This window comes from Oryzias latipes, chromosome 21 (genome assembly GCF_002234675.1).
Source record: "Oryzias latipes chromosome 21, ASM223467v1".
Lineage (NCBI taxonomy): Eukaryota > Metazoa > Chordata > Actinopteri > Beloniformes > Adrianichthyidae > Oryzias > Oryzias latipes.
Genome location: NC_019879.2, coordinates 9,700,282 through 9,723,987, shown reverse-complemented (window position 1 = coordinate 9,723,987; position 23,706 = coordinate 9,700,282). Strand labels below are relative to the sequence as shown.

General features: G+C 40.2%; 1 protein-coding gene across 6 annotated transcripts in view; it reads left to right on the top strand.

Moving 5' to 3' along the window:
* LOC101172033 (guanine nucleotide exchange factor DBS) overlaps positions 1 to 23,070 on the top strand; it is a 42,364-nt gene extending 19,294 nt beyond the window's left edge. For 4 of the 6 annotated variants that reach the window (XM_023950794.1, XM_023950793.1, XM_023950795.1 and 1 more), the window contains exons 4-33: positions 2,748 to 2,838; positions 6,701 to 6,820; positions 7,390 to 7,506; positions 8,930 to 9,079; positions 9,193 to 9,317; positions 10,005 to 10,119; positions 10,987 to 11,106; positions 11,514 to 11,705; positions 11,779 to 11,970; positions 12,133 to 12,292; positions 12,746 to 12,801; positions 12,905 to 12,984; positions 13,118 to 13,184; positions 13,270 to 13,385; positions 13,475 to 13,544; positions 13,637 to 13,729; positions 13,813 to 13,905; positions 13,983 to 14,108; positions 14,211 to 14,432; positions 14,524 to 14,616; positions 14,706 to 14,784; positions 14,945 to 15,017; positions 16,716 to 16,822; positions 16,994 to 17,086; positions 17,278 to 17,337; positions 17,629 to 17,694; positions 18,169 to 18,278; positions 19,521 to 19,633; positions 22,105 to 22,208; positions 22,292 to 23,070. In XM_023950794.1, the coding sequence (XP_023806562.1) occupies positions 2,748 to 2,838; positions 6,701 to 6,820; positions 7,390 to 7,506; positions 8,930 to 9,079; positions 9,193 to 9,317; positions 10,005 to 10,119; positions 10,987 to 11,106; positions 11,514 to 11,705; positions 11,779 to 11,970; positions 12,133 to 12,292; positions 12,746 to 12,801; positions 12,905 to 12,984; positions 13,118 to 13,184; positions 13,270 to 13,385; positions 13,475 to 13,544; positions 13,637 to 13,729; positions 13,813 to 13,905; positions 13,983 to 14,108; positions 14,211 to 14,432; positions 14,524 to 14,616; positions 14,706 to 14,784; positions 14,945 to 15,017; positions 16,716 to 16,822; positions 16,994 to 17,086; positions 17,278 to 17,337; positions 17,629 to 17,694; positions 18,169 to 18,278; positions 19,521 to 19,633; positions 22,105 to 22,208; positions 22,292 to 22,383 (3,295 nt within the window). In that variant the 3' untranslated portion in view covers positions 22,384 to 23,070. The remainder of the gene's footprint in view (positions 1 to 2,747; positions 2,839 to 6,700; positions 6,821 to 7,389; positions 7,507 to 8,929; positions 9,080 to 9,192; positions 9,318 to 10,004; positions 10,120 to 10,986; positions 11,107 to 11,513; positions 11,706 to 11,778; positions 11,971 to 12,132; positions 12,293 to 12,745; positions 12,802 to 12,904; positions 12,985 to 13,117; positions 13,185 to 13,269; positions 13,386 to 13,474; positions 13,545 to 13,636; positions 13,730 to 13,812; positions 13,906 to 13,982; positions 14,109 to 14,210; positions 14,433 to 14,523; positions 14,617 to 14,705; positions 14,785 to 14,944; positions 15,018 to 16,715; positions 16,823 to 16,993; positions 17,087 to 17,277; positions 17,338 to 17,628; positions 17,695 to 18,168; positions 18,279 to 19,520; positions 19,634 to 22,104; positions 22,209 to 22,291) is intronic. The other 2 variants (XM_023950791.1, XM_023950792.1) reach the window with 2 other exon arrangements.
* Positions 23,071 to 23,706: the final 636 nt, after the last annotated feature.

The following is a 23,706-nucleotide window of genomic DNA, read 5'->3' as shown; positions in this document are numbered from 1 at the left end:
GGTAAATGCGTGAAAAGTCCATTAGACATACGTAGAACGGTCGTAGAAAGCCACTAATTTGTGTATGCATCTCACAAAAATCTTCCACAGTTGGAAAAGATTTATGTAATAATTGCGTAAAAACGACATAAAATACACCTAAACTGCCTATTTCTCAACCAACCAAAAAGTTTGAACACCTCAAAACCGAATTCATGTAAAGATCCATTGACTTAAACCCTCAACAGACATCTATGCACGGTATCATGAAGGACCAAAATTTAATAAATGCGCAAAAATGTATAATGTAGCTTTAAGCTATGATAGAGATTCCAATAGGACCCATTCAAAATGTTTTTTAAGGCATGTCAAATGAGCAGAAGTGCTTCAAAGTGCAGGGTCAACAATAGAAAAAACTTCATTCCCTGTTAACTTCCTCCTGATCACCTGACCAGAAACACATGAGGCATAAAGGAGAAGATTCAGTGCAGGCTAGAGTTCACCTCTGTGAAAAGATGAATACAAATGTACATATTATGAATGTATTCAATCAAACCAGAAAAGACAACAAAGAAAAGAAAAAAGTTGACATATCCAGAACATCCTGCTGAAAACTGTAACTTGTCCTTTCAGAGATTCTGTTTTTTTTTTGTTTTTTTTTAGTAAATTTGTTCAAACTCTGTTGTTATCTGACTAATTGACTTTCTGCCATTTAGTTTGTTTCTGTGAAATCACTCACTTTTGTTTACTATCTGCAAAAGACTTATCCATGAGGAGTACCGGTATATGGAGTTAGACGAATAATTTCCATAGATTTTTGCACTTTAGAGTATACCTCAAAGTTTTTAGTATAAAAAAGGGTAGTTTTTTTAAACTTGTTTGATATCCCTTTCTTCAACACAACACATGCCCCTTTTGCACAAAAAAGCAAAAGCTGAGGGAGAAAATGTGTTATTTCTATTGGAAAAATGACAAACATTATTAATAAATCTCATTATTTTAACTTAACTTTAAAAAATAAAAATAAAAATTTATCAAACAACAATGTTAAATGCAATTTATTACATTAATATTGTTGAAACAGATAACGACATAACAAGGACACAGAGCTCGTTTTAAAGCTGAACCCATTTAACCCCATCATAAACAAATTTAAGCAAATTAAATCTTACATAACAGCATATCTTTTTTGTTTTGCCGTTAGTTATGTGTGTATTGCTGTGTTTGCATGAGTCTCTGATGAAAATTGTGTTTTTAACATGTTCATGTGGCATTTTTCTGATGATGGAAGACAGATAAATAGACCATTAAGCCTAATATTGCATTTCTGAGTATTTCTTTGTTAAGATCATTGAATCAGGAACAGACAAAAACAACACTTGAAAAGAGCTTATTTGTTATGTAGAAAATACGCCGCGAGGGCCACAAGCTCCCTGCTCTGAGCTTCCAGCAACGGGAAGAGGAAAGGGGGCGGGGTTGCTCTGTGCCAACAGTCCTGCCCACAATTCAGAGACGAATTTCTAATAAGCTGCTGCCGCTCTGGAGAAACTATGTCCTAGAAAACGACACGTTATTTTGATTTTGGCATGTCAAAAATTACAATTAAAATAGCACTGGGAATGCTTTAAAAATAAATCACAATGTTAATGTTGTACAGTTTAAAAATGAGTTTTAGGTGCTTTTTCACAATTTTCCTAACTAACTGGTTATTCTAGAGAGTGTTTACATCGTGCACTTAAACCAGCAGAACCTATAACAACAGCTATTGAATGTACAGCTGGTTTTAGTGCAGCTCTCTCGAAGCAGCTTAGTTCCATCTCAGGCTCTTCTTCTCAACATTTAGCTGCTTACATCTGCAGCATAAGGCTTCCCTTTTCCTTTGTGTGCCTTTGTTCTGGTCCACCTCCTCCTACTTATCCCCCCGTATCTGAGTTACAGTATAAAGCAGGTTATATTCTATTCCCAGTGAAAATCCTCCAATAGACAAGTAAAGAAGAACCCAAAAGAAAAACCTTTAAATGATAACATTACCTAGAGATGGGGATAGAAAGTTTGACAGGTTTTATACATCATTTTTGGGGTGAAATCTATAGAGTTTTCATTGGAGTGCGTCCTTTTTATTAATGGGGATTGGCTGCAGGAAAAAGCAGCTCCTGGTTTCTGATTGGTTGGTTCAAAGATAGGCTGGATTTCTCTGTAGGGTAAAAGCTTCACCACATTCCTCCTTAAACAATACCTCTTGCTGGGATCTGCCTCATCTCCTCGTTCCGCTTGTCTTGCGACATGCTGCCCCTCCCTGACTGAACTGAGTATAAATACAGAAATGCAGTTTGTGGATCAAAGGATACTGAAAGACTTTTTAGATTCCTCTGCTTGAAAGGTAAATGCTGTGCTGAAGGGATCATCTTCACCTGAACCGTGGATACACAATGTTTTCTTGCAGATACATAGGGGGGTTGTAGTCAGGTTAGTTTAGGATGAGAGGGGGAGGTTTGATGGCCAAAAAAATCTGAATAATCTCCACAGATTCTCCCTGAGTGTTGCAGCAGCTGTCTGTGGAGATAAGGAGCAGCAAAACAAAGCAGCAAACTGTGAACAAGCATTTGGCTTCAATTCTGTCATTTCCTCCTCATTGTGAGCTCTTTTGTTCAGGAGGACTCTCCACGTTCCTCCCCTCCTTCATTCTGTAATGTTAAATACTCTGTACTGACCCCCAAAAACCGGGCTTGTGGGCTTATTGTAACTGATTCAATGTCTGTTTATGTCAGCCTGTCATCAACAGACGTGGGTTTCATCCTGGTCATCGATCGCCGGCAGGACAGATGGGCAGCTGTGAAGGGGACGCTCCTCCGTATTGCTGTAAGTTTTTGTGCATTTTTTTTGGTACTTTTCATTTTAAATTTAATTGTAAAAAAAAAAAAAAAACTACTTAACAAACACAATAATATTACAACATCCTATAAATAAGCATGGCACTAATTTATACATATATTTGAAGACCTACTCCAATGAAAATGGTGTTTTTAACATGTTTTTGTGGCATTATTCTGAAAATGAAGGACATATACTCTTACTATAATCTGAGTATTTCTTTATTTAAATGATTGTGAATCAGGAGCAGATAAAAACAAATGTTGGAAAAGCTTCTAAGTGTGAGGTGCAATATACTCCGGCAAGCCAGAAGTTCCCTGGTCTGCTCCATTCTGATGCATCCACTTGCAGACAAATAGATCCATGTATGTCTTTGTTTTCCTCTTCTGAGCTGGAATCTGACTCAAATCTGTACTACTGTATAGCTCCAATACTGCTCACCATTTTTGTTGCTCCGATAATGTTAGGGTAGGGTTGTGAGGGCCTGTAAGCTAGCGGAAGAGCACGTAAACAGATGAATGATGGGAACAGGGACGGGCTTGCTTTGGGCCAACAGTCCTGCCCACAACTCAGAGGCAAATTTCTGTCACTCTGCAGAAACTTTGTCCTAGAAAACACCGTTGTTTATTTTTTATTTTTGCTGAAACGACACAATCATAATGAAAAGACCAACGGGGACACTTTAACAATACATTCAAACATGATTGGAGAAGGACTTTAACAATCAACGATAGACAAATAGGACAGGAGGCAATAACAGAAAAAAAAGTAGAACAAAGGGTGTCAGATACATTTTTCTGTCAAGCTATTCATTTGGTTCTTCATTAAACAACCTCAAACCTAAAAATGTAAATATTCTTTTATGCTATTTCATCTCTCGTTAAAAGCATTTACTTCCATCTGAAGGGAGGCAGTACATTGTTCCATTATATATTTGTTTGAGCTGATTTTCTATTCTTTTATTGTTGGTACTTTGGTAATTTTTTTCCAGCATTTTCCAATTCATTGAAATAAATCTTGTAATTACTAATAACATATAAAGTTTTTGTGCATATTTGATAGAGATAAAGCTCCATCCGTCATGTTAATCTCTGGTTCAGTGGGCCTGACAAAAACATCAAACATTTCTGAAACATCTGTGTCTGTTTTCCTGAAAAACGAGCCACAATCTGTTTTCCATGTCGGATTCTTGATTAATATTAATGTTTACATTTTCTGTATGGTGTGACACATTTATTGTTTCGTTTTGTGTCTGTGGAATTGACATGGAGCTGAAACATTCTGTGCGGATGCTCAGATGTCAATCAATACAACAGAAAAAACAAACAATTCCAAAGCAGCAAACCACAGATGGAGTATCAGAGTGGAAAATAAGATTCTATTTCATCCCTCATAGTCTCTGGAGACACACTCTTCCATTTAATGAAATTTATCCTCATTAATCCCGGAGGTTTTCCTTCTTTATCGAGTTAGCAGGCATCAGCCAGCCCTTAAACGAAGCTCTGCTCCAGGAGATTTTGCCTAAATAAACGATGATAAAAGCAATTTTCAGTTCAGTCAGGGGGAACAACGGAGCATGTGTGGCTGTATGACAGGCTGAGTTGGGATTTTTTCACCCTTTCTTTTTCCTAATGCGCACAAATAAGCGTCTGATGCAGAGTTGTTGCTGCAGAAGGATGCAGACTGAAACAGCACAGATTTAATAAAGTCTTAGTATTGCTGTTGGTCATTTATTTAGCTTTTTGTGTCAATTTAACATGTTCTTTACTCTGAATTCAACAGCAGTTCCTGAAGATTACATTTTAAGATGCTGATTTAAAAAAATAGTTACAAATAACATTATATATCACGTTATCTCAGAAATGTTGGCTTTATTTTCCAAGGGGATAGCTCTTTTTTTACAAACCATCTCATATACGGAACAAAAAAACAGGAGTGGACTAAATTTCTATACAAATCATTCTTATAGCTGATAGTATTGAGGTGATTCAATTGGTGCTTATAAGGTTCCATACACAGTCCTACATTTGTTTGTCTTTGTCATCTGCAATGAATGAGGAGACTGAGAGCTATCATTCATTAAATTATGAGGATCAAGAGATAGGTTAAGGATAGAAAATGAAAGCAATGAGACATAGCTATAAAAAAAAAACTGTTTTATACTGCCTGACCCCCGACTTTCACTGCTAATTCATTTTTTCCAAACATGATCTTTTGTGGGGGTTTTCAGTAACAAATTTCAATTTTCTGTAATCGTCCTCCTTATCTGCAAAGACAAACACCAGTTTGAGCTGCTAATAACTATGTTTTTCCCAAGTGGAGATCTGAATTCTGCTGAGACCAGCGCTCCTCGGCTCACTGAGATGGAAATGCTTCGGTGCAGAACATTTGGGTTGTTTGCTTATTGAAGGGAATTCCATGAGGGGGGGTGAATGGCAGAACTTTTCTTTGTCCAGATGATTCCACAGAAGTCTTTTTGCACTTGAGGATCAGGACATTTTCCTAATTATTCTGCTGCGTGAGTGTTCTGGAAACATAGAAGGATCCACTAGGAAGTATTCAGACAGTTCTTGAAGAATACTCAATAATATTTTTTCATTTAAGATGAAATCACGTAATGTATTCTTTGAAATTTTTAATTAGAAATTTTGACTACATTGATAAAATCTCCTTAAATTATGATAAAAATGCATCTTCTAGCTGAAAAAAATGTTGTACTTTTATTAAATAGCATTAAATTTAACAACTACTAGATTGTATTGGTAGAAATATAAAATGTATTAAGGCATGGCCTTTTTTTACTTGTTGGTGAAAAAATAAGAAAAATGTTATATAGTAGTAGTAGTCTTTTTTATTTTGGACTAGTGAAACAAATGTAAAATAACAGAATAAGACAAGAACGAGAAAAAACTTACAAAAACAAGAAAAAGACAAGTAAATTATACAAAACAAAACAAAACAAAATGATATAAACACCAGTCCAAAAGGGATATGGAGAATGAACAAAACAAAGACGTGCGAAGAAACTTGAATAAACTGTGAAGGATGAAAAAAGCTTTAAAAAAGTAATTGAAAGTAATAAACTAATTATAAAATAAATAATTTAATAAATAAATAGCATAACATTTCTATTAACCCTTGTGCTATCCTAGGCACTTTACCATTGGGAGTTGGGTCATCTAGACCCACTAGACAGTGCGCTGAACCTTTTTTCTTCAATGATTTGTGATCTTCACTGGTGTCCATGGATTACATGAAATCTTTCCACCTTTATCCACCTTTGTCATGGTAGGGAGAACACGTCAATGTAAGGGGGGGGGTCATCTAAGATAGCACAAGGGTTACGTGGATTTAGGTAAAGCACAGTGTCAGGAATCAATAGATACATAAAAAACAGTGATTTTGTATATGATAAAAGGTAAGAGAATAAAGTATAGTAAAGTAGTACAAAGATTAAAGGCTAAATGCAAACTTTTGTTATCTGTGATTGGATTAAAAATCCCAGGTCTTTACATTTGTTCTCCATTAGAAAACCCTGGAATGGGGGCTTAATAAATCATAGTCAATGTGTTCAGCTGGTATTTTACAAATCTGATAAAGATTAATGTCATTTCTACAGAAACATTTCGAGAAGTTTTTATTAGTTTTGTTAGTATTCTTTTATGGCTCTTCAAATCTGAGAAAGATGTTTCCAACAGGAGTGAGAAGAAGAAAACGTAAGTGACCAGAAAGATGTGGACAGGAAAGATGTGGACAGTGTCTTATATCTGCTATAAAGAACAGAACAGTGTGGGAGCAGAAGAGGACCACCTCATTGTTGAACACATTTGATTTCCTTTTGTCTTGTTAGGGTTCTTTCCCCGGGAACCTCCAGCTGGTTCTGGTTCTGAGGCCCACCACCCTGCTGCAGCGGACTCTGTCAGACATTCTCTTCAAATTCAACAAGGATGACTTCAAAATGAAAGTGCCGGTGCGTGAGCCTTTATATGTAGGGGATTTAAAATCCAGCAACTTTGATTTTATTGTTTAAGGAGAAGTTTTAGAGCTGTTGAAACCTATCACACTTAAAATTAAAATACCCCTCATGTTATTGAAAGGTCATTTTTAAGACACTTCTTTGCTTATTGCAATAAGAGGAACCCAAATGCTGATTTTATTATGCTAGAAGTGTTGTAAATGCAGCCAGTGATGTTAATTTTACATGGTTGCCACGGTAACAATATGTAATGTCCCCTAGTTTGGTTCATTTTCATGAGTATTTTGGTGTTCAGAAGGTCAAATTTACTCTTCTTCTCAGAGAAAACAAGATAAGAAATTATTAGAACAATTCAACAATCTCATTTAGCCCTTGTGCTAAGGTGGATAAAGGTGGAGAGATTTCATGTAATCCATGGACACCAGTGAAGATCACAAATCATTGAAGAAAAAAGGTTCAGCGCAATGTCTAGTGGGTCTAGATGACCCAACTCCCAACTTTAAAGTGCCTAGGATGGTACAAGCGTAAAATGACATGTTTGTAATGGGATGTTTGTGTCTCAGGTGATCATGCTGAGCTCTTTGACTGAGCTGCACTCGTACATCGACCGCTCTCAGCTGACGCAGGAGCTGGGAGGGACGCAGGAGTACTGCCATGAGAAGTGGATCTCACATCGCACTGTATGAACTCACCCTTCCATCTATTTTCACTGACTGAACAGAGGGTTACAGCCACACGTAAAAGTCATTTTAAGACATGAATCCACCACAGCTTTAAGACAATTTCCACCTCCTCTCATTGTAAAGTCCTGCTCAAACCTGCATCATCCCCCAGCTGCAAGAGGAAGTTCTAAGAGGAACAAATCAAAGCAGACTTGATTACTTCTACCCTTTTGTATTTTAACTCAAAGGTTACAGGGTATTTAATCATGCTCTTCACATCTTGTCTTGTGTTTTTAGCATTTTCAGGCCAACATTGTAAATAAGAAATAGTTCTTAATGTTTTGCGTGGTGAAATAAAGAGTGGCGAAATAATAAGTGTGGTGATGGGGGCCATACGAGAGCATCACCCATACGTCATAAGTGCAAACAGCTTATATTTGCCTTACAAATGCGTCATGAACCATTTACCACACCCACGACAATCATACTTTCCATTTTCATGGCACCCTTTAAGATGGCAGCATGAGCCTCAAGAAACTGCAAGACACAACTGTGCTCTCGTTAATACCTCAGTCACATGCACCTATACGGGCACTGCGAGTTTTTGGGTTGTCCGTAGAGGGTTGTAGACAAGAGCGGCCGCATCTTAAAGGGAGCGCAGGTGTGTCTAGTTCCCTAGAGGCTTGTGCGGCCACCTTACGGGTTGTCATGAATGGAACTTACCATTGTCGTGCTGGAAGTGTATTGTAAAGTTTTCTGTAAATTACACACACTTATAACGTACAGGTGACCTTATGGTGTCCTTACACTGCACTAGTTCTTAGTAAAGTGCGTGTACTGGCTCCTAACTTACCGCGGACAAATGCTGCTGCAGCATGGAGTATGCACGGGATATTTAGGTGCCTGTAGGACGCCCACACAAACTACACTCCAATTGTCCTATTTCCTAATTTCTAACAGTCAGGCTGCACGCACAAGGCGCGCAAGGGACACGTGAGGAGCACGAAGCACTAACAAGCCTCTTGAGCTGTGTGCAGATTTAGAGGAGTTTGAAAAATGAAAAATCTGTACGACGTACCTGCGTCTCATCTGCTTCACCCTTACTTACCCTTGCAAGTTTTTTAAGTGTTTGGTATGACCTGTCGCAGCATGCCCCTGGAGAAAAATATGCATGAACCTTTTGTGTGGGCCACCTGCATGTTTCGTACAGGTTTGGCCTTTTTTCCCCCCACAAAAAGCCTGTATGCACCTGTAAGGGCAGTTGTGACCAAAGCATAAGATGCAACCATTCCTGCAGCAAGCATACGGGTCAATCCAAGTGTGGTTGAATGTGACTAAGGCTTACATTTCCCAGCCGAAAAGATTCTCTTGAAAATGAACGTCCATAGAAAGAGGTGTTAGAGGACTTGATTCTGAAAATAGTTGTTTGATGTTCTTCCAGGCTATTGAAGGTTTTGCTCTGATGGTTAAGAGAACAGCACAGGCGCTACAGTCATTTGGAACCGAACTGGCAGAGACCGAACTCCCCAATGAGATTCAGGCCACAACCATCCTGCTCAGCACACACACCAACAAGAGGGACAAAATGAAGGTAACAGCGTTACCCAGCTTTGCTGTCTTTGCCTTTCATTTCTTTTCCTTTTATTTCTCTGTTTTACAGTTGTTGTTGATTTCAAATGTTTTCCTATATGTCTGTGTTTACAGGAGGACCTGCTGGTGGCTCTGGGTCAGGGGAGCAGACTTCTCGAGAGCATCAATGAACCCATAATGCACAACCCTGACCACAACATGAACCAGGACGAACTGGAAAACCTGGCCACAGTGCAGAGGTTAGACTTTATGTTGGATAAAGGTTTCCCACTAAGGATCCGTGGCGAAATTTTAATGATTAAACATTTGATTCTCTGAAAATGTCAATGAATCTCGCTGCGTTTTGGTACTGCCCTGTCTGTGTGTAGGGAAATGAAATGAATTGAAGAAAACTTTAAAACCTTTTTGACTTTGTTTAAGATTGTCAGCGTGTCAAAAAAGAAATGCCATTTAAAAGAAACCGCTCATGCTCATTAAAAATCCATCAGTAGCATAGACTTGCACCACGGTTGCCTCCTGCTGGCCAGTGAGTAGAATGCAGTTTTGAGACACTGGTGCTAGCTTCATTTTAATGTTTTAATTTAGTCAGGTTTTAGATTTTTGTTCAAACTTCAAATTGTATTAATAGTTACCAAATGTAAAAAAAAAAAAACATTGTCCTCAACAATGAAACTCAAATTAGGTCTGTTGCAATTTTTAGGGCTCCCTAACACTAGTTGTCAAGTTGGATTGCTTTCAGGCCCATCAACCTCATCAACCCTCATAGCAGTGACTGGCATGTCAGTAGGCATTAGCTCCATACAACATGCAGAGTTGCCGAGAAAAACAGTAAATTAAAATACCTCAGTCAGCATCACATTTTCTGCATGATTTAACGGTTTTCTTCTTGCTGTTGCTTCATCGGTTTGCTCTTTTTTTTATGTCAGACTGCTGTCTCAGCTGGATGAGACGGAGAGGGCTTTTGACGAGTTCTGGCTAAGGCATCAGACCAAACTGCAGCAGTGCCTTCAACTGCGCCACTTTGAGCACAACTACAGAGAGGTTCGTCTATGAACTCAGCCCCAACCTGAACTTCAACACATGTCAATCAAAACTTTACTCATAGAATGTTATGAATAAAGTTTAGCCAAAATTACAAAAGGGGTTTATTTAAACATACACCTAGTGGGTCAAAGGTTTTATAGCCCCTATTGTAACAGTAAAATAAGTCCAACACAAGAGACTTTCAGCTCTCATCTGTCTGCTCAGCTGTTGGACAGGACAAGTTAAAAAAAATAGAATGTTTAATGTTTGAACACCCACTCCATTGAAAATGGTCTTTATTCAAGTCGTTGTGAATCGGAAGCAGAGGAAAAAATACTGTTTGAAAAAGCTTGTAGCTGAGAAGTAGGAGCTACAGTCGGCAGGCCACAAGCTCCCTGCTCCGCTCCATTCTGATGCATCCAATTGCAGTCAAATAGATCCACATACGTCTTTGTTTTCCTCGTCTGAGCTGGAATCTGGATCAAAACTATACAATTGTATTGCTCCAATATTGATCGCCATTTTGTGGTACCTCTAAAGTTAGTTTGGGAGGGCTGTAAACACATGGGTGACGGGAAGTGGGGGTGAACTTTCTCCGTCCCCAAACACCCATAACCAACTCAGAGGTGAATTTTTAATGAACTCCTGCCGCTCTGTAGAAACAGACCGTTTATTTTTTTTGGCTATAAATAATCATAATCATAATCACAAGACCACTGGAAACGCTTTTACAATAGATCAAAAGATGACCAAAGTGGGTCTTTAAACACAATATTGTAATAGAAAGTTTATTACATGTTAAAAGCCTAGAATGAAGTCGAACCCCCTTAACCTCTTCACTTGCTTTTTTGATGTGGATTGGTGAATGTGCTGCTTCTTCTGCAGGTGAGGGCTCTGCTGGATCAAACGTCAGAGAAACTCACCAGCTTCTCTGAGGTTGGCATCAGTCCGGCCCACGCTGACCACATCTTCACGGAGCTCACCACCTTTGAGGAGAGAGTCTGTGTGAGTCCCACTGGAGTTTTTGATTTAAACTACAGCTCTTCCAATACTGGGCTTTCGTCCCAATCTCATTTCTTTTACATAATTGCTTTTTATTAGTAGTTTAATAATCAAAATAGTGGCATGCAAGTGTAGAAAATAAAGATCTTTTGTGTGTGTTAGATTGGAACATGGCTCTTTTCCCCAACTAAACTATTGTTCAGTTGGGATTTTTTGAATAGACCTGCACATTTTGGACAATTTTACATTCCTAGAAATCTGTTGCACAGTTTATGTCTCAATATTTTTTTCTCAACAAATCATCAAGCAAACTCCAAATTATGAGGTTACATTAAAAACTTAAAGATTTCAGGTTTGCCCTCATAGTGGTTGAAGATTAAGCTGAATGATTCTCCCACTCTGCTCCTCAGGAGGTTCTGGACAAAGCCTTGGCCTTGTCTCGCGAGGGTGATGAACTAATCCAGAACTCCCACTACGATGAAGACTCAATCCAGCCCAAATGCTGCGAGCTCAGAGCTCTCAGTGAGAGTACGAGCAGCAGCCTGAGGGCCAAGAAGGACCACCTCCTCAAAGCCATTGAGCTGCACCACCGCTTGGACAGGGTGAGAACAGGTTCTTGTGCTGTCGCCGCGCTGTATCTAGGGGTCTGCCTTACTCCTCCTTTCTCCTCACCAGACGTCTAAATGGGTTGATGATGGGATCTATCTGCTGGCATCCCAGCCAGTAGACAAGTGCCAGTCCCATGAGGGGGCGGAGGTGGCTCTGCAGGAGCTGGAGCGCTACCTGGATAATGCTGGCTGCAGCCAACTGACTGACCTCAGCAGCATCTGGACAGAGTATGAGGGGGTGTTGAACCATCAGCTCAGGGTAGGAGAGCCAGCATGCTGCATTTACATGTGTACTGTCCCTACAAATTAAGTCTGTTAAATTTATCCAAACAAAGAAAACAAGCCTTTGAATTTGACGCTGTTTGGTGAAAAATTATGATGGGACAAAAATAAGGAGACAGTTAAATTTCTTCCTGGTCAGGAACAAGTGGAGAAGGTTTACCAGAAGCAGACGTCCATGCAGGAGATGTTTGACAAGAGGACGGTCAGTCTCAAGAAGCTGGCAGCCAAACAATTGAGGCCCGTGCAGCCGGTCGCCCCGAGACCCGAGGCCTTCATCAAATCACCTCTCAACTCCCCTGGTAAGTTCACATCTGTCTGATTTGTCTGATGATTTAAATTAAGAAATGAACATTTAAGCTTAATTTTCATCTATCTATCTATCTATCTATCTATCTATCTATCTATCTATCTATCTATCTATCTATCTATCTATCTATCTATCTATCTATCTATCTATCTATCTATCTATCTATCTATCTATCTATCTCTCTCTCTCTCTTTTTCTCTGTCTCTCTCTCTCTCTCTCTCTCTCTCGATATGTCCTCAATCATAAAAATGCTACAAGAACATGTTAAAAACACCAAAAACCTCATTTTCATCCAAGTGGGTCTTTAAATATCAGGGTTAGATTTAGACAACCATGTGACCTTTAGAAAGTTTTTTTTAAAACTATCACATTAATGCAACAGATGGCGAAAGTAACTTTTTTTTTAAATAAATCCATATGAATGACATGATCATCTGATCTGCAGCTCACAGAGTACAGCAGGAGATAAACAGCTCGGACTCAGACAACAGCTGTGGAAAAGTAAGTGTTGAGATTCTGCTTAGTTCTCAACTTCGCCCCCCCCCCCAAATATGGAGTAATGTCTACACGTCAGAGTGACTCGGCTCATCTCTGTTTTCACCAGGGACAGCAGCAGAATGAAGACGGCAACAGCAGACATGCATCTCTGTCAGAAGAGGAGGAGAACCTGGCAGTGCTCAGGCGGTGAGGGATCGGCAGAAGCTCTTTGATCTTGAATCAAACTATGGTTTTTTTGTTTCTTTTTAATAGTATTTCCCAGCATGCTGTGTTTTCCGAGTGTGTCCTTCACGTCCCTTTCCGTCTTTTCTGCTTGCAGACATGTTATGAACGAACTGCTTGAAACTGAGAGAGTCTACGTGGAGGAGCTGCTCTGTGTGCTGCAGGTGATTCTTCACACCGTGGACGGCTTTTCTTGACCTCCTTTAAAGTGTTTGGATTTGGGCTTAAGCATTCATGCTTTATCCACAGGGATATGCCTCAGAGATGGATAATCCTGGGATGTCTCACCTCATCCCCCCGTCTCTGAATAACAAAAAGGAGGTTCTGTTTGGAAACATGCCAGAAATTTACCACTTCCACAAAAGGTGACAAAGTGCCACCCGGTTGTCAGATGGTTCACAGATGGTGGCATAATGTTCTCCTGTGTCACAGATATTTTGATTTCTCCTCCCAGGACTTTCCTGAGAGAGTTGGAACAGTACACAGACTGCCCGGAGCTGGTTGGAAGGTGTTTCCTACAGAGGGTGGGTGAAGAAAAGATGAAAATGACTTGTCAGTCCAGACAGTGAGGAGCATTTTTGGGGTTTTTACATAAACTCTCCCCCCGATCCTGTAGATGACGGACCTGCAGATCTATGAAAAGTACTGTCACAACAAGCCTCGCTCTGAGAGCCTGTGGAGGCAGTGCTCAGACTGCGCCTTCTTTCATGTGAGCTCCTCCTCCTCCAAACCATCCTTACGTTGATCCGACCACAAAGAAGACTTTTATTTTGAAATGTTTTCTTCCGACAGGAGTGTCAGAAAAAGCTGGAGCATAAATTGGGGTTAGATTCATATCTGCTGAAGCCTGTTCAAAGGATTACCAAATACCAATTGCTGCTGAAGGTATGAGCGCTTTGACCGGTTTCTCCTCGGTTTGGTGGTTTCTCCGTCTCTTCCTTGAACTGTTTGTGTATTTGCAGGAAATGCTGAAGTACAGCAGGGGCCGTGAGGGGGCTGACGACCTGCAGGAGGCGCTGACCTCGATTGTAGGCATTCTGAAAGCAGTCAATGATTCCATGCACCTTATTGCTATTACAGGATATGAGGTACAACGCCAGTTGCCATTTCAAAACCTACTTTTATGAATAAAGTAAGTTTTGAGGTTTTTGGGCCATTGTGTTTCCTTTCCTTCTTTTCTGTTTCTTCAGGGTAATCTGAGTGAGCTGGGTAAGCTGCTGATGCAGGGGTCATTCAGCGTGTGGACCGAACACAAAAAAGGTCATGCCAAGGTTAAGGATTTGGCGCGATTCAAGCCCATGCAGAGACACATCTTCCTCCATGAGAAGGCCTTGCTCTTCTGCAAGAAGAGGGAGGAGAACGGGGAGGGCTATGAAAAAGCTCCCTCCTACAGCTTCAAGCAGTCTCTGAGTGTTAGCTTTTACACCTATTTATTCTTTTAAATTTTCTTGGTTTGATCAAGTGGGAGACATTTATATTTCTCATTTGCCGCTTTTGGAACAGATGAGTGCAGTGGGTATCACTGAAAATGCGAAAGGAGACAACAAAAAGTTTGAGATCTGGTGCAACTCCAGAGAAGAGGTCTATATTGTTCAGGTAAGCTAACACAAAGGGGTGCAAACCTGTTATTGTGTATCCAAAAGGGTTTTAAAACTCTGAATGCTGTCTGTAATTTTGCATGTCAGGCACCAACAGCTGACATGAAGACCACATGGGTAAATGAGATCAGGAAGGTTCTGACAACCCAGTTGGAGGCATGTAGAGGTAAAAAATATATAAAGAGAGAGATAGAGATATCATATCTAAAGTAAGGTATACATTAAATCAAAATTAGTAACACTATGATCATCAGTAAAAATGCATTTTTATTGCAGCTGAAATAATGAGTTCCCTAACGTGGGTGTTCTTTGTTTTTGACTTTCAGAAGCCAGCCAGCAGAGGGCGCCAGACCCGGTCATCCAGGCACCTCCTGTGCACAGCGTGACTGTGTGTCTAAGGTAAGTCAGTCAGTAGACAAAAACAAATCCCTTCTATAAAAACAAAATAAATGAATAGCAAAAAAAGAGAAAAACACATTATATTTATAATGTGGTTATATTTTATTATTCTAATGTAAGAAATAAAGCATATTACAAAGCACTTTTTAAAACTATTTAGTTAAGTTACACAGCTACCAACTCTTTTGTCTCCTTTAATTCTCCTTAAAGTTTGGTGTGCCTCAGGAATGACATAAGTTTGAAAATAGACCATTCATTTGCGGCCTTTAGTTCAGAAAATACGGTAGTTCAATACAGCCACATGCACTCACAAGGCCCTAGGGGTGCTTGAGCACCTGCCCTTTTTGCCTTGTAATAGTGACATCGATTTTTTCCTTTTCTTTTTTTGGATTAACAATAATACATTTCTGTTGGAATACTGGGAGATTTAGTAGCCATATTTTTTTCTTGAATGTCTATCTATTGGATACAGCTGTCATGAACTGGAGGTGTAGGAGCCAAAATGCAGGAAACTGGACTTGGTGGCAGAAATGTAAAATTAAACTGGAAAAAAAATGTGTAGAAACAAAAAGCAGATGAGCTGATAATGTAGAACTGAAAACCAGACACTTTTACTCACTAAAGATAGGAATGAAGACAGCAGTGGATGATTAAAATGAACCTGGACTGACTGATAGAGGACAGAACATGACCAGAAACACCACTGAAAAGCTAAACTGCAGAATCCTCACAGCAACACTATGATAAAAACATTAAATATTAATAATTTCTGCATTCTGGAGATAAAAGTTGTAGGATATTACTATCTGGATTAAACTTGATTCATGTTGATTATGCCTGCAGCACATTGTGCCATAAACATAGATAGCCTCCATGTCTTGCAAGTACATGATAAAGTGAAAAAACTCATGTTGACAATAATTTGTTTAAACTAAGAAATGACAATTGCATCACTTTAACCTACAGTAGCTGAGTATTTATCTATTAGTAGTTTACTTTAAAATTTTCTTAATTTCCGTATTGTTTAAAAGACAAAAAAAGGTGTATATGCTGCCCTTTTCTGACGTTGGGCCCCGGAAATCCTGTGCACGTCCCTGGTTCAGCATCTGGGGTGCGTTGCGGTGACGAGCATGTCCGTTCTGCCTCTCCACCCTGCTGTTTCAGAGTGTCCACCGCTTCCTGGTGACAACACCCGCACTTGTTTAGTCCAAATGACATTTTTCCTGATAAAGCCAAGCAAGTGCAACTCAATATGCATCTTTCTGGAAAGAAACACAGTTTTTCTAGTTCATGGTACCAAAACAGACCCTGTTGAGAAGATTCAGTAAAAGGTGATGCTGCTTACTATTTCCCATCACAATTTGATTTAATCTCAGAAATGTTTTATGAAGTCTCCTTTTTTTAACTTCTTGATTTCCATTGAAGATTTGAGTTTTTCTTGCGAGAGTTTGCGTTTAAAAATGAACAAAACCCAAATTGTAATCGGTGCCCCCCCCCCCCCCCCCCCAAAAAAAAAAGAGCACCACCCCCGCCCCCAGCAAAACTCATCTTTAGCTGGATCTGTCTGTCCCTGTTTCCTCCAGCTCCAGAAACCTGTTAATGACATCCAGCTTCCTAAATGACCCGCCTCCTTCTGTACACCAACAACATTCTGGCTACGTTCTAAGTTCCAACCTGAATCTGCGTCTGTCTTCACAGTCCATTTAAGACAAGCCAGAAGACCTTAAAGAAGGGAGAGGAGAAAAAAGCGGAGCTCCCAGGCCTTGATGCCAGCTCCTCTTCTTCACCAAAGCTTTCAGGAACAGGTGAGTAAGGACACAGAGAGACCTGCATTTTTCTGTACCACGCGTACGTCCCTCTTCAAATGACTGACCTCCTTCCTCTTCAATGATTTCCTCCTGTAACCTCCTTCCTTCCGTCTGTCTGTCTGTCTGTCTGTCTGTCTGTTCTGTCTTCACGCTTTCCCTCTGGGTCAGACGGGGCTGTGACAAGCCCGACCTCAGACAGAGCTGCTGTGGCTAAAAAGCGCTTTACCTTACAGGGCTTCAGTAACCTCAAAGCTCAGAAAGGTAACAGCGAGCCATCGGTTTTCCTAACCATCACTTTGAAAAGAAACACTTTGTCATTTCAAGAGCAACATAGCTTTTCTGTTTCAAATGAAACATCTTTTGATTTCATTTTTTTTTTCATTCAATTGATCAGAAACTGTTCCTCAGTCTCTGATAGAAAAAAAAGTCCTAAAAATTGCTTCTGTCCACAGAGCCCTCAGCTTCTAATGACAGAAGTTTTACACTTCCCATGACCATCTTCTCATCAGCAGGTATCACAAAGCTCTAGAAGCCAGAGCTTTTTTCACAACTGGCACTCTGAAAATCTGTGAATGTTTTTGTCGGCTGTGTCATTTGTGAACAAACCGTGCGGCGTAGCACCGCAGTGGTCTCCTGCGTCCTAAAAGCACTGCAGCACAGTTCTCCTCTCCAGATTTGTTTTCCCGCCTTTGCTGCTTGTTTTCCTTTGTGTCTTTTATCAGTCAGTGATGTCCCGGTCTATTGCTTTCTCTGTGATGTTTCTCTTAACTTCTCCTGTCTGGTCTTTTGCTCCTCGATGGTAGGATCTCCCACCAGCCCAGATCACAAGTCCAAACGCCAGAGCGACCCCACGCCGTTCGGCTACAAAGGTAACCTGTCCAGCTCCTCTTCTGATTGGTTGTTCGTCCAAAACACTCGACTGCAGCAAGAGTGTGATTTTGTGACTGCAGCAGGGCGAATGATGAACTAAACCTCATGTCCCTCAGATGCAGGCCCACCTCCCCACCTGACCAGAGCCAGGTGGTTCAGTACCTCTAGTCTCTTACAGACAAAGTGGAGAGGTATGCTGGGATTGGTCAAGGCCGCTTCCTTTCCTCTCTAGTAATAAATATAGAATCAGCCACTTCGGGGAGGTCTTCTTGACTCTGTCCTCGGGTTAGAAACATGGAAAAGCATGCCAGCCACCACAACCTGTAGTTGGAGATGGTGCTGGGGTTCCTGGGATCAGCGGTGTTTCCTCTCTCCTGTCTTTCTTTTCTCCAGAGGATCTCCAGCTGGTTACACCCACACATTAACCGAAAGAGGACAGAGCTGTGACTGTTCTGCTTCTCTGTTCTGTTTAGGCTGGAACAAGCCAACTCTGTCGCTGGACGCCTCAGGGGAGAACGACGGCTACTCCAGCGCTGAGGAACCTCTCAATTCTGACCCCGAGGATGAAAACACAAAGAAGCTGGTGAGAGAGTTAATCCCAGTCACCATGTCACACGGCTACTACGTACATTTTGCGTGTATTGCAGGAATAAAAATTGGTCATACGTGGAAAAAGGGGGAAAAGTTGTGGTCTTTACATGAAATCTTTTCAGATGTTTCACAAATAAATCATGTTAAAACCATGGAACAAGTACGAATAAACCACAAAATAAACTCATATATCAACGTAGAATGTGAACCGTGTGAGATTATTGTGCTGTTTATATGCAGATCTTTAGTGATTTGCCCATTGAGACGACTGTTGTAGTGAATTTGGGCTATACAAATAAAATTGAATTGAATTGAATTGAATCAATTATGTAATTTAATGGGACATGTGCACCTTTAAACGCAAAACAAAAGTTATACATCGGTGTCACATGCATGAAAATTCTGTTAGACAGACATGGAACGGTCGTGGAAAGCCTCAAGTGTGCGTATGCATCTCACAAAAACCACACACGATTGGGTAAGATTTGCGTAATAACTGAGTAGAAACTACATGAAATATGCAAAAACTGCACAATTCTGAGCCGACCAAAAACTTTGAACAGCTCAAGACCAAATTCGCGAAAAATCCCATCGGCCGAAACCCTAGATGGACATCTGCGCATCTCGACAAACAGAAGAAGTACTTATAAATTACGTATATAACGCATTTATAATGAAAGACCAAAATTTCATGTGTGGAAAACGCGCAAAATGTACGTAGTGACTTAGTTACACGGGCTTAGGGCGCACCGTTAGTGAATCTTTGAAATTATACCTGGTATAAAGCCCATTGAGATTACCATTGTTGTAATATTGGACTATATAATAAAACTGAATTGAATTGGAAGGCACATCAAACTATAAGGCGTATTAAACAAGAAAAAAAGTCAGCGATAAGTCAGACTTTATTATTACTTTATTAACTGCATTCAACAGTAAATCCAGAACTTGTTAGTAACTTGTAAAAAATTTGACACCACTACATTTTAACCGCATTGGTGTATTCACAGTAACACCCAACCTCATAAAAAATAAAGAGAATAACATTTTGAAAGAGCACCGTGTGAGTCTCATAATCCCTCAAACATCAAAAGCATAACCAGAATTAATCAATACAAGAAGAAAAAAAGAAACAAAGTCTTTCAAATGCACCTTGTAGCATGGAAATGTAGTACCTGTTAAGTTGTAGACTCGGTTTTTAAGCGGTTTGTTCTCTGCTGGCTGTGACTAACAGTGCGCTGGGAAATACACTGTGCTGGTCGACTACGAGAAAGGAGGAGCGGAAGAGCTTTCAGTCAGGAGTGGAGACTCGGTGGAGCTGGTCAAAGAGGGGGACGATGGACAATGGTGAGAAAACCGCAGACATACACAACGTCATCAAGTTAATCTGAGTTTTTTGTCTTAAATTGCAAAATTTCAAGAAAATAAACTACTCATAGAACCCAAATGTTATCTCTCCTCTCTCAATATTTGCAGGAGTTGTTAGGATAAACTGTGTACTTTTCAGATAAAAGAAATGGGCTGTTTTTGTTTCTGTTGTGACTCAAGATGATTTTCAATGGGACATTTTTTTTCCGAAAAATTGTGATTATTTACTGCCAATCACGTACTATCAGTTCCGTCCCCGCTGCTCATTCATGCGTCTGCTGAGAGTGTCTGACATGTGAAATGGTAAATGGCGTATACTTATCCCTTGTGCTATCCTAGGCACTTTAACGTTGGAAGTTGGGTCATTTAGACCCATTAGACAGTGCTCTGAACCTTTTTTCTTCAATGATTTGTCAACTTCACTGGTGTCAATGGATTATATAAAATCTTTCCACCTTTATCCACCTTTGTCATGGTAGGAATAACACGTCAATGTAAGGTTGGGGTCATCTAAGATAGCACAAGGGTTAAATAGCGCTTTCTACCCTCCTTCAAAGGCCCAAAGCGCTTTACAGTAACAGTCCCATTCACCACGTCACACACACATTCACGCACAGACGGCGGCTTCGCTGCAGAACACTGGCGCCAACCTCCCACCAGAGGCAAGGTGGGGTTCAATGTCTTGCCCAAGGACACTTCGACACATGGGCGTGCAAGGCGGGAATCGAACCAGTAATATTACGATCATGGGTCGACCACATTTCTGACAGTGGACACCTCAAACTCGTCTTGCTTAAACCATGGTCATTTACGGGAGGAAAAATGTAATCATTTTTTTACTACTGTAATCTTGTGTGTGTGTGGGGGGGGTACGTTTAAATAGTTTTTCACAAGAAACTTGCTATTTACTGCACGGACTGACATGTTGTTATGGGAACAGCTCCTGAACCTGCCTCTCACACTACTTCTGCTGGTGTAACCCCTGTGCTATAGACACTTTAACATTGGGAGTTGGGTCATCTAGACCCCACAAGACAAGACAAATATTGTTCGGAAAAGGGTTAGAAAATAGAATAGAATAGAACTTTATTGCTGTAGCTCACTGCTCCCCCAGGGGATGGCTCACATGCGGAGAACAAATTTCCCATTGTGGGATAAATACAGTATAATAAAATAAAAATAGAAAATGAGGGTTTTTATGGCCTTGGAATGTATTCTTCATTCCTCAGTTAATTTCTTAGAGTTTTGGAGCCATCATAGCATGCTACATCACTGATGGTAAATCTGATAGAGATACTGTCATGTCCATCATAGAGCCATTTGATGGACAGAGATATTTTCTACTGTGAAATAACGCAGTGTTTTTCAACCTTTTCTGAGCCACGGCACACTTTAATCTTAAAAAAAATCCCGCGGCACACCAGCATCCAAAAAAAAAAAAAAGAGAAACTCATAGTCTGTATTGATCTACAGCCCCTCCACAATCTCACATGCATTTTTGAGAAAATTGTGTCAGAAAAAGCTGGAAACTGCAGCTGTTTTTTTTCTAAAAAATGCAATAAAAGTTAAGTTAGAAGATTTAAAAACAGATTGATGTGTGTTCGTTGTTTCAAGACGTTTAACAACAGATCTCCTTGTGCGCTGTCAATCTCATGACCCAATGCATCATGGGAGATGTAGTGCATAAAACGGCTGGAGATCGGTTTTTGGAGCTTCATTGTTTTATTCACTTGTTCCACGGTCTGATACCGGATTCTGTGCAAAGCTACACCGCTAAAGACGAGCTTTAGCTGGTATTTTTGTTAGAACTGAGCGACTTTACGAGCTAAATCGGGACAAGGAAGTGAAGACTTTAACCACTTCTGATTGGTCAGACTGATGACATGTGATTAAGCTCCCCAAGAATGATTGGTGGAGACAGTTAAAGGGACGGGACTTTTCCAAAATACAGCCGAAGGTGCAGCTGAATCGCGGTACTGTACCGTCATTCTTATCAAAATGTCTTTAATAAAATAAAATAAACGCAAAGAAAATGTATTTTACATCTTTTATATTCCTAACTACTCAGTGTTTTATCAGGGCCTGTTTGGATGAACACTGGATGACTGTTTGGATGAACAATCCTGGAGATGGGAAATGTTTTTAGATCAGTTAATGAGGACAATTTCCCACGGCACACTTGACCATCTCCCACGGCACACTAGTGTGCCGCGGCACACTGGTTGAAAAACACTGAAATAACGTATGTCCACCCATGTTCCAAGTTTCTTTTGCTCTGGTTATCCATTAGCATTTAGATCTGCACAATAATTCGGACCATTCAGGCAACCAGAACTTTTTAAGGTGTCCATTATCTCTTTGTAATGGACAGATATTTATGAAGGAATTCTCCTTTTTAAGCAGTTTGATCTCATTTTGCAGAAATGCTGTAACAGTTTCTTTGTGTGCAGGTTTGTCCGTAACTTGAACTCCTCCTCCGAGGGCTGGATCGCTGCTGCTAATCTGCTCACTCTCATTGAGAAATCAAAGTCCTGTCAGTCCCTCACCAGCTCAGGTACTGAACGCCATCGCTCAGAATGCAACAAACGAACATCGGCACATGTGACGTGCTTCTGACGTTGTGTTTGTCTGCAACAGAGGGCAGCGGCTCGGGGAACCTCAGCACATCATCCAGCTGCAGCGAGACCTACACCAACTTCTCCGACGTCAAACCTCCGGCTCTGCAGTGAAGCCGCCGTCCCCAGCGCCTGCATCACGTTATCTGTGTTGTATTGCCAATATCAGTACTTGAATCAAAGTTTGCACAGATTATCTACAAATTTCCTTTATATTTCCTGATCACACGCTCATTTAGGAGTTGAAACGCCATGAAGCGAATGAATCGATTCCACACCGCGACAGTATAGTGCAGTGATCGTCCTCCATTTGCAAACCTGTCTGGTAGTTTCACTGATTACATAATAGGTGTACATACAGATGGGCCAGCATATCATTTTCTAGATTGTATTTATTTCCGGTTCTGAGGATTTTTATGTCCATATTTCAGCTGGGTTTGTTAGTCAGAATTATGTGCAGCTTGTTTATGGAATGTTTTATGTTTCCCTAAATGTTATTTATTTGTTAAATCATTCAGTGTTTTTCATTTTTCCCCCTGGTCTTCTTTTCTGTTGGTATATTGTCAGCCTGTTTGTAGAAACCTGTTCTCCCACCAGGCCTTGTACTCCCAACAGATTCCTTCCTGTGTGATTCATCAGAGATCCCTGTCAACTGTGGACGCTTCAACTTCTGAATGTAGATATGCTGTCATTGTCTGTGACATGTTTGTTACTGAAGAGGCTTTATTGTAAAATATGAATAGTGATGTCACTTTGGTGACGTGCACATTTTTTTTACATAAATAACTTGTGATAATTCCATCAGTGTGTTTGTGTTTGTGGGCGGGACACTGCCTGAGGAAATTAGCAAGAAATGAAAGTGAAACTGGGTTGCCAGGTTTGGATTTCATGATGTTTGCACTTAACGAAAAAGTTTGAATAAACTGAGTCCTGTAATAACAATTGCATTTAAATTTAATATTTAAAAAGGGCAACAAAAAAATCTTAAAAATGTAATCAAAAGGAGATGTAAATATTGTTCATGAGTGCATGAGTGGCTGTAAAGTCTCACTCTAATCATCTTTTGATTATTTATAAAAGTGGTATCAGCTGTCTTTTAGTCATGAATATGCAATTTTAAGCCAAAATCTAAAAACCTGTGTCATTTTCTAGAACATAGTTTCTGCAGAGCGACAGGAGTTTATTAGAAATTCACCTGAATTTTGGGCAGGACTGATGGCGCCGAGTAAGCCCATCAACACATCCCGACGACCATCTGTTAACGTTCTGTCCCACTAACTTACAGTCCCTCACACCTCCAGCCTAACATTACTGATGCAACAAAAATGGTGAGCAATATTGGAGCTATCCAGCCATACAGTTTTGATCCAGATTCAAGCTCAGACGAGGAACCAAAGAAGTACATGGATCTATTTGTCTGCAAGTGGGATGCATCAG